Source organism: Etheostoma spectabile, chromosome 6 (genome assembly GCF_008692095.1).
Source record: "Etheostoma spectabile isolate EspeVRDwgs_2016 chromosome 6, UIUC_Espe_1.0, whole genome shotgun sequence".
In the NCBI taxonomy this organism is placed as follows: domain Eukaryota; kingdom Metazoa; phylum Chordata; class Actinopteri; order Perciformes; family Percidae; genus Etheostoma; species Etheostoma spectabile.
The window spans coordinates 20754227-20766379 of record NC_045738.1 but is presented as its reverse complement, the minus strand read 5'-3'; the positions used below and the strand labels follow the sequence as shown (position 1 = coordinate 20766379).

Below are 12153 nucleotides of genomic sequence, written 5' to 3'. Positions count from 1 at the left end.
TATCAGTCATTCATCATTAAAGATGCTGTTTGCCACAACTTTTTGCTTCAGGCTCTTTGACAGTGATATTTTTACCTGACAACAGGCCTTACTTCCTGCAAGCATTTTCCACCAATCAGGACACTGCATACAACGTTTCAGTATTCAATGACTTTAACCATCACTCCTCAGTGAACTGCCCCCTAATCTGAGATCATTTTCTAGTTGAGTAGCCTATCTAGTTATCAGTATGGATTTTCCATGATTTTTGAGAAGTTTAGTTACTCTAATACATTTAAAAAATAAACCATTAATTTAGTAAAAAAGGGAAATATCAAACAAGAATATGCGTATTGGGTATAAATACATTTTGTTTTCTTTATTTTAAAGTCCGGCGTTTATGCTTTAAAAAACTTCTGGTCCTTGGAAAAATGTAGTTGATGACCCCTGGTCTAACTTTACGACTAATGGCACAACATACAGTGGCAATGGCTAGCTGGGTTATAACCATTTTCTGAAGCTTCATGGTAGGTGTGGCATATATTTTCCTGCTTTTTTGTCCTTCGCCAATCACACATATTTCTTTCAGGGCCAGTAAAAATGTAGAAGGGGCCAGCAAAATTTTTATCTGCTGGCCCCTGGGGCCAGTGGGGATTTTTTTAATTTGAGCCCTTGTCCTGAGACAACTCTTGTTGTGAGTTGAGACTATAAATAACATTTGAATTGTGGGTATTGCTGTTCACACAGGAGGAGAAGATTGAACAAGCCAGCAGTAACGGCACGTTTCACAGTGACTCATCTTGGAAGGCTCCCACCAATAGCCACATCCTGATGAGGGCTTCCCAGGTCTCCTCAGCGTTTAAGCAGGGGGACCAAAGCTACCTGCGACTGAGTTTTGGGCAGTTTTTTGGACAACGCTCTGAAGCCTTGGGCTGTCTGGGCAGCACTGACGATGTGGATGGGGTTAAACGGGTCAGTAAAATTGCTTTCTTAGGTTGTTACAGAAATTAAAAAAAGTGCTGTGAAGGCTGTTAAGAATTCATTTATAGATCAAGCCATAGAAGAGATGTGCAACATTGATTTGCAGATGGCGTCTGATAGCTGACAAGGTCTAGCTGACAATTTATTTTGTTAGCAGGTGATTTCAGATATAATTATGCTGAAGAAAATTGTTTCAGAAAATTAAAATTGTCAAGACATTTGTACAGTCAAATGGTGTAAACTTGAAAGTCCTTTGGACTAACCTGCATTAAAAGTTTTGGTCTTTGTTCCTTTAGCCATCCTTTGGCTACATCATTACCTCTCCAGAGAAAAGGGAACCATTTCCCCTAATTCACCCCTCCGAGCTCTCTGCCAGAGGCAACTCTCCTCAGAATGACACCATGGAACTCAGCGAAGCAGACAAAACACTCAACCCAGGTGTGTTCACAGTATTGCGGATTTTAAAGAATCACTTTTTAGACTCATACAGTAGTGTGTGATGTTTTCTGTGCTTTTGCTTATTGTAAAATTTATTTAACCGGTCTTTTCTTTTATTTATGACCATCTCCTTGCAGAGGACCTGGACAAAACTCTTGAGGCACCAGGTGAAAGAATGTCACCGAAAGGGGATACAGATCCAGAACCATGTGAACAGGAGGTACGAGGAATTTTTTGATATGTTAACATTTCAATATTTCTATGTAGGATTACATGCACGGTGGTATGTCTTTTTGACATAAACTCACTTCTTCTCTTTAGGACCATATTGTTAGAGCTGCACTATCTGACCACAGTGAGGGCTCTTGCTCTGATTTAAGCTTGGGTAACCAAAGCTGTGTGTCGCCCAACAATAACAGCAGCCATCTGATGCTGAGTATCAGCACAATTGCTTCAGCCATTGCTGATGCCTCAATTAGCACTGACCCTTCACAGCTGGCTGCCATGATCATGGAGCTGTCAAAGAGAAGTAGATTGAGAAATCAACCTGAGACTGCACAACCTGCTGGACTTGTCAACTGCACAGAGGAACCACACTCAGCTAAACCTGTAAGAGGTGTATGTGTATGTATGTGTATGTATGTATATATATATGTATATATATGTATACATATGTATATATATGTATGTATATATATATATGTATGTATATATGTGTGTATATATATATATATGGGTGTAATATATATATATGTGTGTATATATATATGTGTATATATATATATATATATGTGTGTATACATATAGTAATTTTGGATCCATAGATCCAAAATTACTTTAAATACATTGGAATTGGAATAGACTAGGAGAGGTTTGAAATCCTGTGCATATAACAATACTTGTGCTCTGTGATGCTCGCAGATAGATCACAAGTAGTTCAAAAGTCACCACAATGAGCATTGGAGATAGGGGGACACCCCTGCATTTTAGGCCAAAGGCAAATATCCAGACCTGTAATTAATAGCCAAGGGGGAAACATAAAGAAGTTTAATCCATTTTTTAAAAAAATACACAAAATGGCACAAATTCCAAACTTTGACAGGGTTAGGGTTGAGAAGTGGTAATCCCACTCAACCCTTTCTGCATCCAAAGTTATAAGCACTTCAGGAACCAGGTGAATATATGATGTTAAACATTCTTTTAAGGTTATAAAAACAACTTGTTGAGTCTGTGATCTTCATGTATGTTTGTCGGCAGCACTTTTTCTAATCTTTATGACTACATTTAGAAGACTCACAAGCCTTTTATGATGAATACTGATCTTTGTAATGGATCAAATAAATTGATGCCCTGATAAAATGCTACTAACTGCTAACTCTGTCATAAGTGTTTTACAAATCTTAGACAGAGATTTATAAAACATCTTAGAGCTTTGTAGACTCCCCATTGCTTGATTGATCTCTTCTAGATTATCCAACAATTATTTGTCGTCGCTAATAGAAAGGATTTCCAGGTCATCAGAAACTTTGTCTGTATTAACTCAATATCGCCTCTTGATTTTGTTGTGTAGAAATTGGAGCAAATAATATCTTTTATGTTTACTTAATTCTTAAGTAAATAACATCAGCTGACCGATTGGTCTGGTCCATGTAATCAGCAAATATTGGCGTATCACAAACATATCGGTATCTATTGTATGGGCGAAAAATGTTTTCCTTCTATGCTGATAACCTTTTTAAAAATGTATGCACAATTTTAAATGAACAATGTTTTGTCCTCAATTTCTTGTTCTTTCCCTACATAGTTCCTCCCTGAGCAAGATCAGAGCGACATACTGGACACTTGTGTTGGGGAGCTTAGTGACTTCGATATGGAGAAATACTTGAAAAAGACTGATCTGTCAAGCAGCACGGATGCCTCTGTAGCACACACTACCTTTGATCTCACCGGCTGGGCCGACAACCTCAACAGCTCTCGAAGAAACCCTCAGACAGGATATCTTGAGGAACAAGGTAGCTCAGCTCAGCGAGTGGATAGTGAGACTCAACAGAAACCCACAAATACTGATGCAAAAGACGGAGGAGGAGAGAGAACATTAAACACTAGCTCCTCTGCAGTGCCTCCTCCAAATGCATTATCTCCAGGTCATAAGGGTCACCCAAAAAGAAGCTCTATTCCTTGTCCTCTGAAATCTTTCAGCTCTGCCAGTAGGTCTGTGGGCTCAGGGCAGTCTTCCACTGTCACACATCCTGCAGACAAAATGACCGCATGTGGTAACTGTACTTATTCTGCAATCACTATTTGTGGTTCCTCAGGCAGGACCCTCACATATAATGGAGTCAAGCCAGGAGAACTGAACCCACAAGCATCCAACACTATTTGTTCTTCCTTAGAAACATCACAAATAAGTGATAAAGGTTCTTCTGTCTCACCCGGCTTGCCAAGAACCCCACCAGACCTGAGGAAAGGGAGGTCAGGCCTGCCTTGTTTTAAAGGTTCCTCTTCTTTGCCACAGAGGGTGAGGAGTGCAGGTCAGCAGCAGCAGGACAGACTGAGTAATTCCGAAAAGAAATTACCAACCAGCAATATTATGGATGCTCCACTACCTTGTAGCTCTGTGGAGATACCTATTGGCTTCTCTTCTCAGAACAACCACCCTCCACAAGGCCCTGCATCTGGTGAGTGAAAATATCATACTTCTATGTTAAAGCAAGGGAATTTATAGCACAATTCAGACACAAGGCAAGAAAAAGTGCTTTAAATGAGCAGAAACAAACAAAGCAAAAATAATAGAAAACAAGTCATAAAACAAAAATGCAAAAAACAAAATTAGTGTAAACCAGTGCAAAAATCAGAGCAGAGGTGATGTTCCAATTTCTTTCTAGGTTTTTTTTTTTTTTTTTTTTTTTTTTTTTTTTTTTTTTTGCAGAGACCTGTACACACTGTTAAATAATCAAATCTACTATATACAGTTGAAACCAAGAAGAAGTTATATACACTATATAAAAAGATACATACGCTTTTTCCTTACTGTCTGACATGAAATCAGACAATCACTGTTCCTGGTTATGTCTGTTACGATTACCAAAATATTTATATTTGCTAATGCCAACTAGAGACACACTTGGGATGGTTTTTTTTTTTTTTTTTTTTTTTTTTTATTACTTTTTATTGGTTTTCTTTTAACATAAACATATAACATGTGCCTTCTGGGCAAGAACATACAACATAACGTGACAGGGGGAGGATCTGTCGTTGAGTTGAACAACAGTTACCATAAGTGCATCATGCAGAGAGAAACAAAAAACTGTGTTTGAGGATTGAAAGAAAGGGGAAGAAAAAAAACAAAAACAAAAAAAAAAAAGGGGGGGGGGGGATTCTTCATTTAAGATTCAATATGGTGGGGGGAGGAGTTGAGCACCAAGTAGAACAGCAGCTGAGCCAAGCACATCACAAAGAAAAAATTATAAAGATACTGCACATGGATAGGGAAAAGACATTCTTATTAAAAGATTTCAACCTTATTGATGATTTAATGAAATCAGGTCTTACAGATGACACATAGCTCAACCATTGTGACAGTCTTTTCAAAAATATCAGCTTGGTCCGTAGTTTAAAAGTAATTCTTTCCATAACATAAATATTATAGATATATACAATCCACTCATTTATAGATGGTTTGTCCTTCTTCAGCCATTTTCTGGTCAAGGCCTTTTTGCACCCCACTAACAAATACTCTCAAAAGGTATGTCTTGCTTTGTGTATTCAAAACCATCCAAATCACACAGGTACAAGTTTTGAAATTTTGAACATTTTCCTTTAAAAACAATCTCAGAACCCCAAGAACCCCCTCCAAAACGGGGCCACAGAAGGCAGCTCCAAAAAATATGAAAGTGATTCGCCAAAGTATTCCTACATGACCTCCAGCAGGCAGGCTGTCTTGAGTAGTAGGCCTTTTGTGCCGGAGAGAGAGAAGAATCGAGTCACGTTTTTCCAACTGAATTCCCTCCAGGGGGGGAGCTTGTCACTGACCACTGCTGTTTGCAAGTCTGTCCCACCCTCTTGTGAGACTGTAAATCCTCCCTCTGCTTCCCATCTTTCCTTAATGCCCAAGGTATGTCACTTTTAGGTCTTGAAGAGCTGAGTATAGTTTGGATATTATCTTTTGGAAGGAACATTCCTGAAGGCCCTTGGAAGATGTTAAGAATTTCATCCCTCTTTGAAGGAACATTCCTTGGGAATTTCATGTTTGCAAAATCCCTGATCTGCAAATATCTAAAAAGATCCGGTTCTGTAGTCCAATCTTTCTTTCAGGTCCTGGAAACTCAGAACTTTATTCTGCTGGTGTGCAGTACGCGGTAAGCCCATTGTCCGTCCAGGTTTTGAATCTTGCGTCATAGCTATTGCGAATACAAACAGGATCATGCAAACCATTTAAACCTTTTAGTTCTTCTTCAGTTGATACTTTTAATTATTTCTCCCGGTAAAGCGATTACCAGGTGTGGGGTGAAGGCTCTTAATCGAGATTCCAACCACTGCAGCAACTGATTGCCACTTGTATCACTTATCTTTCCCTATTCATTTCTCCATCTATTTGATCTATAATTTGGAGTACACCATCCCACCAGTGGCCGAATTTGGGCTGCTCTATAGTAATTTCTCAAACAGGGGAGGGCTAGTCCCCCTTTCTCCTTGGATAATTGTAGGATTTTATACTTTATTCTTGGCCTCTTACCTGCCCAAATAAACCTGGAAAGTATTTTATCCCACTCTCTAAAATACAATTCTGGTTTCTTTATTGGTATTGAGTGAATAGATATAGGAGTCTTGGTAGAATGTTCATTTTGACAGAGTCTATACGAGAACTGATGTTGAGATAAGGGATTAAGCTCCATCTATTGATATCCATTTTAATTTCTTTTTGAGGGGGGTATAGTTAATTTCTTCTAGTTTTGATGTGTCTAAGGGTAGGTAATTTCTAAGTATTTTATTGAATCTGTCCCAGTAGACAGTCCTGGAGCGGAGACATTGAGGGGGATCAAATGAAAACTAAGAACCTGGGTTTTTTTCTTATTTAATTTATATCCTGAGTATGACCTACTCATCTAAAAAAGACATCAACGCTGGAAGAGATTCTGTTGGGTTCGAAAGGCTAAAGCACATCATCTGCAAACAGGGCCAGCTTTTGTTCAACTGCTGTCATACTGATACCTGTGATCTTGTTGTTCTGCTAATCCATGTGCAGTGGCTCAATAAGATTGCAAATAGAATCGGACTCAGGGGGCAGCCCCGTGCTTGTTGATCTTCTATGACAGAAAGAGTCTGTGAGCTCTCCATTAATTTTAGCTTTGTGATGGTTTATTGTAGAGGGCTTTTAAAGGATTAATAATTACTTGTAAAAATTGAATTTTCTCAACAAACGTTGATATGAAACTTCCATCTGACTGAGTCAAATGCCTTTTCGCGCGCTAAACTGATCAACCAACATTAACTGAAGAGGGATCATGAACAATTCATTCCCGAGAACAAAACCAGTTTGATCCATATTGATATACGGGGTAAGATTTTCTCAAGTCTTTTGTGATGATTGAAGTAAATAGTTATAGCCCACATTAAGCACACTAATTGGTCTGTAATTGTCGCAATCTAATTGTCCTTCTTCCTTGGTATAGGATACATGAGATAATCGCTTTTTCCATGACGCAGGGGTTTCCCCTTTGTCAGGACCCAGTTGAATGTTTTAATAAATAGAGGTCAGAACCTCCTTCATTTTTACTTATACCATTCTGAGCTGAAACGTACCTCCTGGGGATTTATTAGCTTTGAGTCTTGAGATAGCGGAGTAAATTCTTCTTTTGAAACTTGTGAAGCTAATAATTTATTTCCTCTTCCGTAAGTCTGGTAGGGGTAGGGATTTGAGAAGCGACTCCATTTTGGTCGGTGTTGATTGAGGTTGTGAATATAATTTTTTGTAATAGGTTTTTTAAACATTCTTTAATTTCTTGAATGTGGTGAATAAATTACCTTGGTTTTGGGGTCCCTAATCTTGTATATTGCATTGTCTGCCCGTTGTTTCCTTAGTCTGTATGCTAAAAGTTTTGAATATTTGCAGCCTCTCATAGTACTTTGTTTTGTATATAGCAATTTTTTGATCTTAGAGAGTATAATTCTTCAATCGGTTCCTTTTCCTTTTTATTTCTATTTTAACCTTGGGGTCTGTAGATTCTTTATGCACAGTCTCAAGGTTTTTGAGTTCAGTCTGAAGAGTTTTATTTTTACTTCTCTTTGTTTTTTAAGAAAAGATGACACGCGATTACCCTACCCCTCCATTACTGCCTTGCAAGCGTCCCAGAGCATGGGTGGAGAAACTTCACCGTTATCATTAAACTCCAAGTATTCTTGAATTTCTTTTGCAAACTGTTGTGTCCTGCTGTTGTTGAGTACATTAGGATTTAGTCTCCAGAGTGTAAGTTTCCTTCTATTGGTTATTTTCAGGGACAAATAGAGTGGGCAGTGGTCTGAGAGGTCCATAGCCCCAATATGGCAGTCTTGAACTTTGTTACTGTCTGTTCCAAATAATAAAAAGTAATCGATTCTAGAATATGTTGAGTGTGGGGGCGAATAAAAGGTATAATCTTTGACCGATGGATTTAAGTGTCTCCAAATATCAATTAGTCCTAATTCTGATAATAATAGGTTAATTTTCCTTGCTATTTTTATTTTTGGGGGGCGAGATATTCTTGCCCCGGTTGAGTCGAGGTTTGGGTTAAGCATAATATTAAAGTCACCAGCACATATTAAAGTCCCCTGTGTTTCAGTTGCTATCCTTTCAATTACTTGGGTATAAAAATGTGATGTGTAGCCTGGAGGATATACACATGTATAGGGTAATATATTTCCATCAATTTCCCACAAATCATTAAGAATCTACCCTCCTTGTCTTTAATAGTAGATATATGTTCGTATGTCATCTTCCTGAAATTAGTATTACTACCCCCTGTGTGTTTGGATCTATTTGAGGAGGGAATACATATTTAAACCCCTGTCTTAAGTTTCTGTGCTCAGCTTCCATCAGGTGGGTTTCTTGCAGAATGCAATATCTATGTTTTCTCTTTTAAGTTTAAGAAGGGTTTTGCTCTGTTGAACTGGGCTACGAAGCCCATTCACGTTAGAGATATTACTTTCATTTTCCGGACCCTGTATGTAGCAGCTTATGTCTAGAATGGAATGATGCTATATCCTCAACAAAAGCAGATTCCCCTTGTAGAAAAAATACAGTAAAAAAAACTGTTCTGAACAAGAACAAACATTTACACTCATCATAACAAAAATAATAAATGTGAGAACTTCCTGTAGCAGAGGAACCTTTGTCCCTCTAAAGCCCCTGTTGGTGGGTGGAGGGGAGAATCCCTCCTGGATGGTTGGGGCCCTCCTTAGTGGGTAAGTGGCTGACCTGCTGGTGCGCTCCATGTCCACCAATAAGTCCAACAGTACTATTCCGTTCAGTCGGTGATTTGCCGTAGTTTCAATAGATAAAGTTTTGAAGTAAAGAGAGAGGGAGAGTAAAGAGGAACATTTCACCTCCCTTGTTTTGCAGTCCACTCACATATTGTTATACTTTTAACATTGTGGTGATCTCCTGAATTCTTGGAGCTTTTCTTTCACTCGCTTCTCTATTTGTTTTCCTCCGTCGTCCGCCGTCGCCCACGGGAACGTCTCAGTAACATTCTTCTAATTTGGAAGCCGGGTCCTCTCTGCAAGCGGGCACTCCACCCCGCTGTTCGCAGCTCCCGTGCGGCCTGATGTGCGTCCTCGTAGGTCCGTGGGCCATTACCAGTGGATCCGAATCCTCGTGAAGGGGGTTGGAAACGAATGCTTTCTCCTTCAGCACTTTTTAATTCCCCCGTAGGCTCTGCGTTTTTCATCACTTCATATGCGTAATCATGATCAAAGAAAATCGGTTTGTTGTCAAAATGATTTTCTTTCCCAAGCCAACTTCAACCGTTTCCTTGACAACATGCTGCTGAAAGTTTATCACAATGGACCGAGGTGTAGCGTCAGGTCCAGGCTTCGAGCCAAAGCTCTGTGAGCACGCTGAATCTGCAGGGACATGCTCGCGGAAGAGCCAGTTCCGAAGTCAGCCAGTTTTCCATAAGCTTTATCACCGAGTCGCCCTCCACGAGCCCTCCGGCACCCGTATACTCGGATGTTGTTTCTTCTGGACCTGCTTTCCAAATCGGTGACTTTTTCTTGCAGCCTGCGTTGCCCTTCAACGAAACAGAACCTCTTTCGTTGCTGCACCGCTTGTTTCCATATCTGAAATGGGCTCTCCGCCTCGGTGATCGCATGGTCATGACCCTGGAGCTGGTTCCGACTTCAGTTAGCTTCTGGTTTAGTCTTGTCTCAGCGTCGCTAGCTCGTCTTGAAATCCTCCCTCAAGTTCCTTTGAGGTCGGAGATAGCTAAAGAACGTCATTTTTGAAGTCACAAATGTTTTTCAGAGATAATGACAGTTCCCGATGCAGCTTGTCTGTAGACTCACCGCACTTCGCTAGCTAGCAGATCGCCATTTTCTTCGTCGCCGGCCGTCCATTTTGCTTTTGTTGTTGATTTTAATTTTCAGTTACACCTTCCCTCTCCGGATCGTGTCTCTATTTTTGTCCCCCCCACTCATGTTTTGTTATAGATTTAAGTGAGGTTTCGAGTTTTGGGTATTTTTGATAACGACTGAAACGGAGCAATTGACTATGCGTCCAACTCGTGCATGGTTTCCCGGAAGTCTCCTTGTGGATGTTTTTTAAGGCACACCTGAAACACACTGCTTCTTTGTATAACATCATGGGAAAGTCAAAAGAAAATCAGCCAAGATATCAGGAAGAGAATTGTGGACTTACACAAGTCTGGTTCATCGTTGGGTGCAATTTCCAGATGCCTGAAGGTGCCACGTTCATCTGTTCAAACAATTATAAGCAAGTATAAACACCATGGGAATGTACAGCCATCATACTGCTCAGGAAGGAAACTGGTTCTGTGTCCCATAGATGAAAGTGCTTTGGTCCAAAATGTGCATATCAACCCAAGAACAAAAGCAAAACACCTTGTGAAGATGCTGGCTGAAGCTAGTAAGAGTCATTATCCACAGTGACACAAATACTCTACCGACATGGGCTAAAAGGCCACTCTGCTAGGAAGAAGCCATTACTTCATAAGAAATATAAAAAAGCCAGATTAAAGTTTGCAAATGCACACAGGGACAAAGACCTTAATTTTTTGGAGGCATGTTCTGTGGTCTGCGAAATGGTCTAAAATGTGGTCTAAAATTAAATTGTTTGACCATAATGACCATTATTATGTTTTGGAGGGAAAAGGGGGATGCTTGCAAGCCTGAGAACACCATCCAAACTGTGAAATACAGGGATGGCAGCATCATGTTGTGGGATTGTTTTGCTGCAGGAAATACTTCATAAAATAGATCATGAGGAAAGAACATCATGTAGAAATACTGAAGCAACTTCTCAAGACATTAGCCAGGAAGTTAGAGCTTGGGCGCCAGTGGGTCTTCCTAGTGGACAATGACCTGAAGCATACTGCCAAACTGGTTACAAAGTGGCTTAAGGATAACAAAGTCAATGTCTTTCAGTGGCCATCACAATGCCCTAATCTCAATCTTATTGAAAATGTATGGGCATATGAAAAGGCATGCGTGAGCAAGGCGGCCTACGAACTTGGCTCAGTTACACCAGTTCTGTCAGAGGAATGGGCCAAAATTCTTGCCAACTATTGTGAGAACCTTGTGTAAAGATATCCTAAATGTTTGACCCAAGTCATACAGTTTAAAAGCAATCATAACAAATACTAATGAAATATACGTAGCTTCTGACTTTGCCGAAAGTTATAAAAAAAAAATAGTCTAAATTAAAGCTGCAAGCAGCGTTAGACAGGCCCTCGCTAATATTCGCGCCTTGGGGTTACTGGCAGAAGCCGCTACTTTCGACCGTGCATTTGTGCGGCTCTCAGACACTGCAAATCGTCACCAAAGTCCCTGCTGAGTTCACTGATACCTCACACAAGACTCTACGTCAGGGGTCTTCAACGTTTTCCAGGCCAAGGACCCCCAAACTGATGGCAAGATGGAGCGGGGACCCCCTAATTATATATATTGTATAAAATTGTGTTATATTAAACTGGTCCTATGGCCATGTGTGCATTGATGACTGCAAGACATCTTCTGCCTCCATTTATCGGTTTACTACAGTGTGTTGAATTCATGTTAATGTGTATTTAAAGACTTTTTAGTTGGAAAAAATTGCAGGGGGGGGGGGGGGGGGGGAATGGTGGGGATATAATAAAAAAAAGTCTAATCAACCAAAACTTTCGCGACCCCCATGCGGTAGTCGCGGACCCCCTGTTGAAGACCCCTGCTCTACGTCATACAGTTGGTTATCTGTGAAAGGGGGCGTGGTAGAATCATAGGGGGCGTGTCAAACCATCACCAATGAAAAAAAAGTCTCTGTTGAGTTCATTGGTACCTCATACAAGACTAGGGCTGCACAATTAATCAAATTTTTAGCGCGATCATGATTTTGACTTCCCACGATCAAATTTGCGTGATCAAGCGATTCTTTTTTTTTTAAAGTGTCATTTCATAGAACGCTCCGGGTTTTTTGCATAGCAATCCATCGTTCCGTTAACCGCTGTCTGATCATGTCCCAGTCAGAGTTGTTCACTGCACCCCGTGCAGCTTAGTTTCTAGATG

The 12153-nt window shown here is 40.1% G+C and overlaps 1 protein-coding gene across 6 annotated transcripts in view; it reads left to right on the top strand.

Moving 5' to 3' along the window:
* cep192 (centrosomal protein 192) overlaps window positions 1–12153 on the top strand; it is a 132487-nt gene that overhangs the window by 76075 nt on the left and 44259 nt on the right. For 5 of the 6 annotated variants that reach the window (XM_032518238.1, XM_032518235.1, XM_032518236.1 and 2 more), the window contains 5 exons: window positions 727–951; window positions 1257–1398; window positions 1536–1622; window positions 1718–2007; window positions 3203–4076. In XM_032518238.1, the coding sequence (XP_032374129.1) occupies window positions 727–951; window positions 1257–1398; window positions 1536–1622; window positions 1718–2007; window positions 3203–4076 (1618 nt within the window). The remainder of the gene's footprint in view (window positions 1–726; window positions 952–1256; window positions 1399–1535; window positions 1623–1717; window positions 2008–3202; window positions 4077–12153) is intronic. The other variant, XM_032518234.1, reaches the window with a different exon arrangement.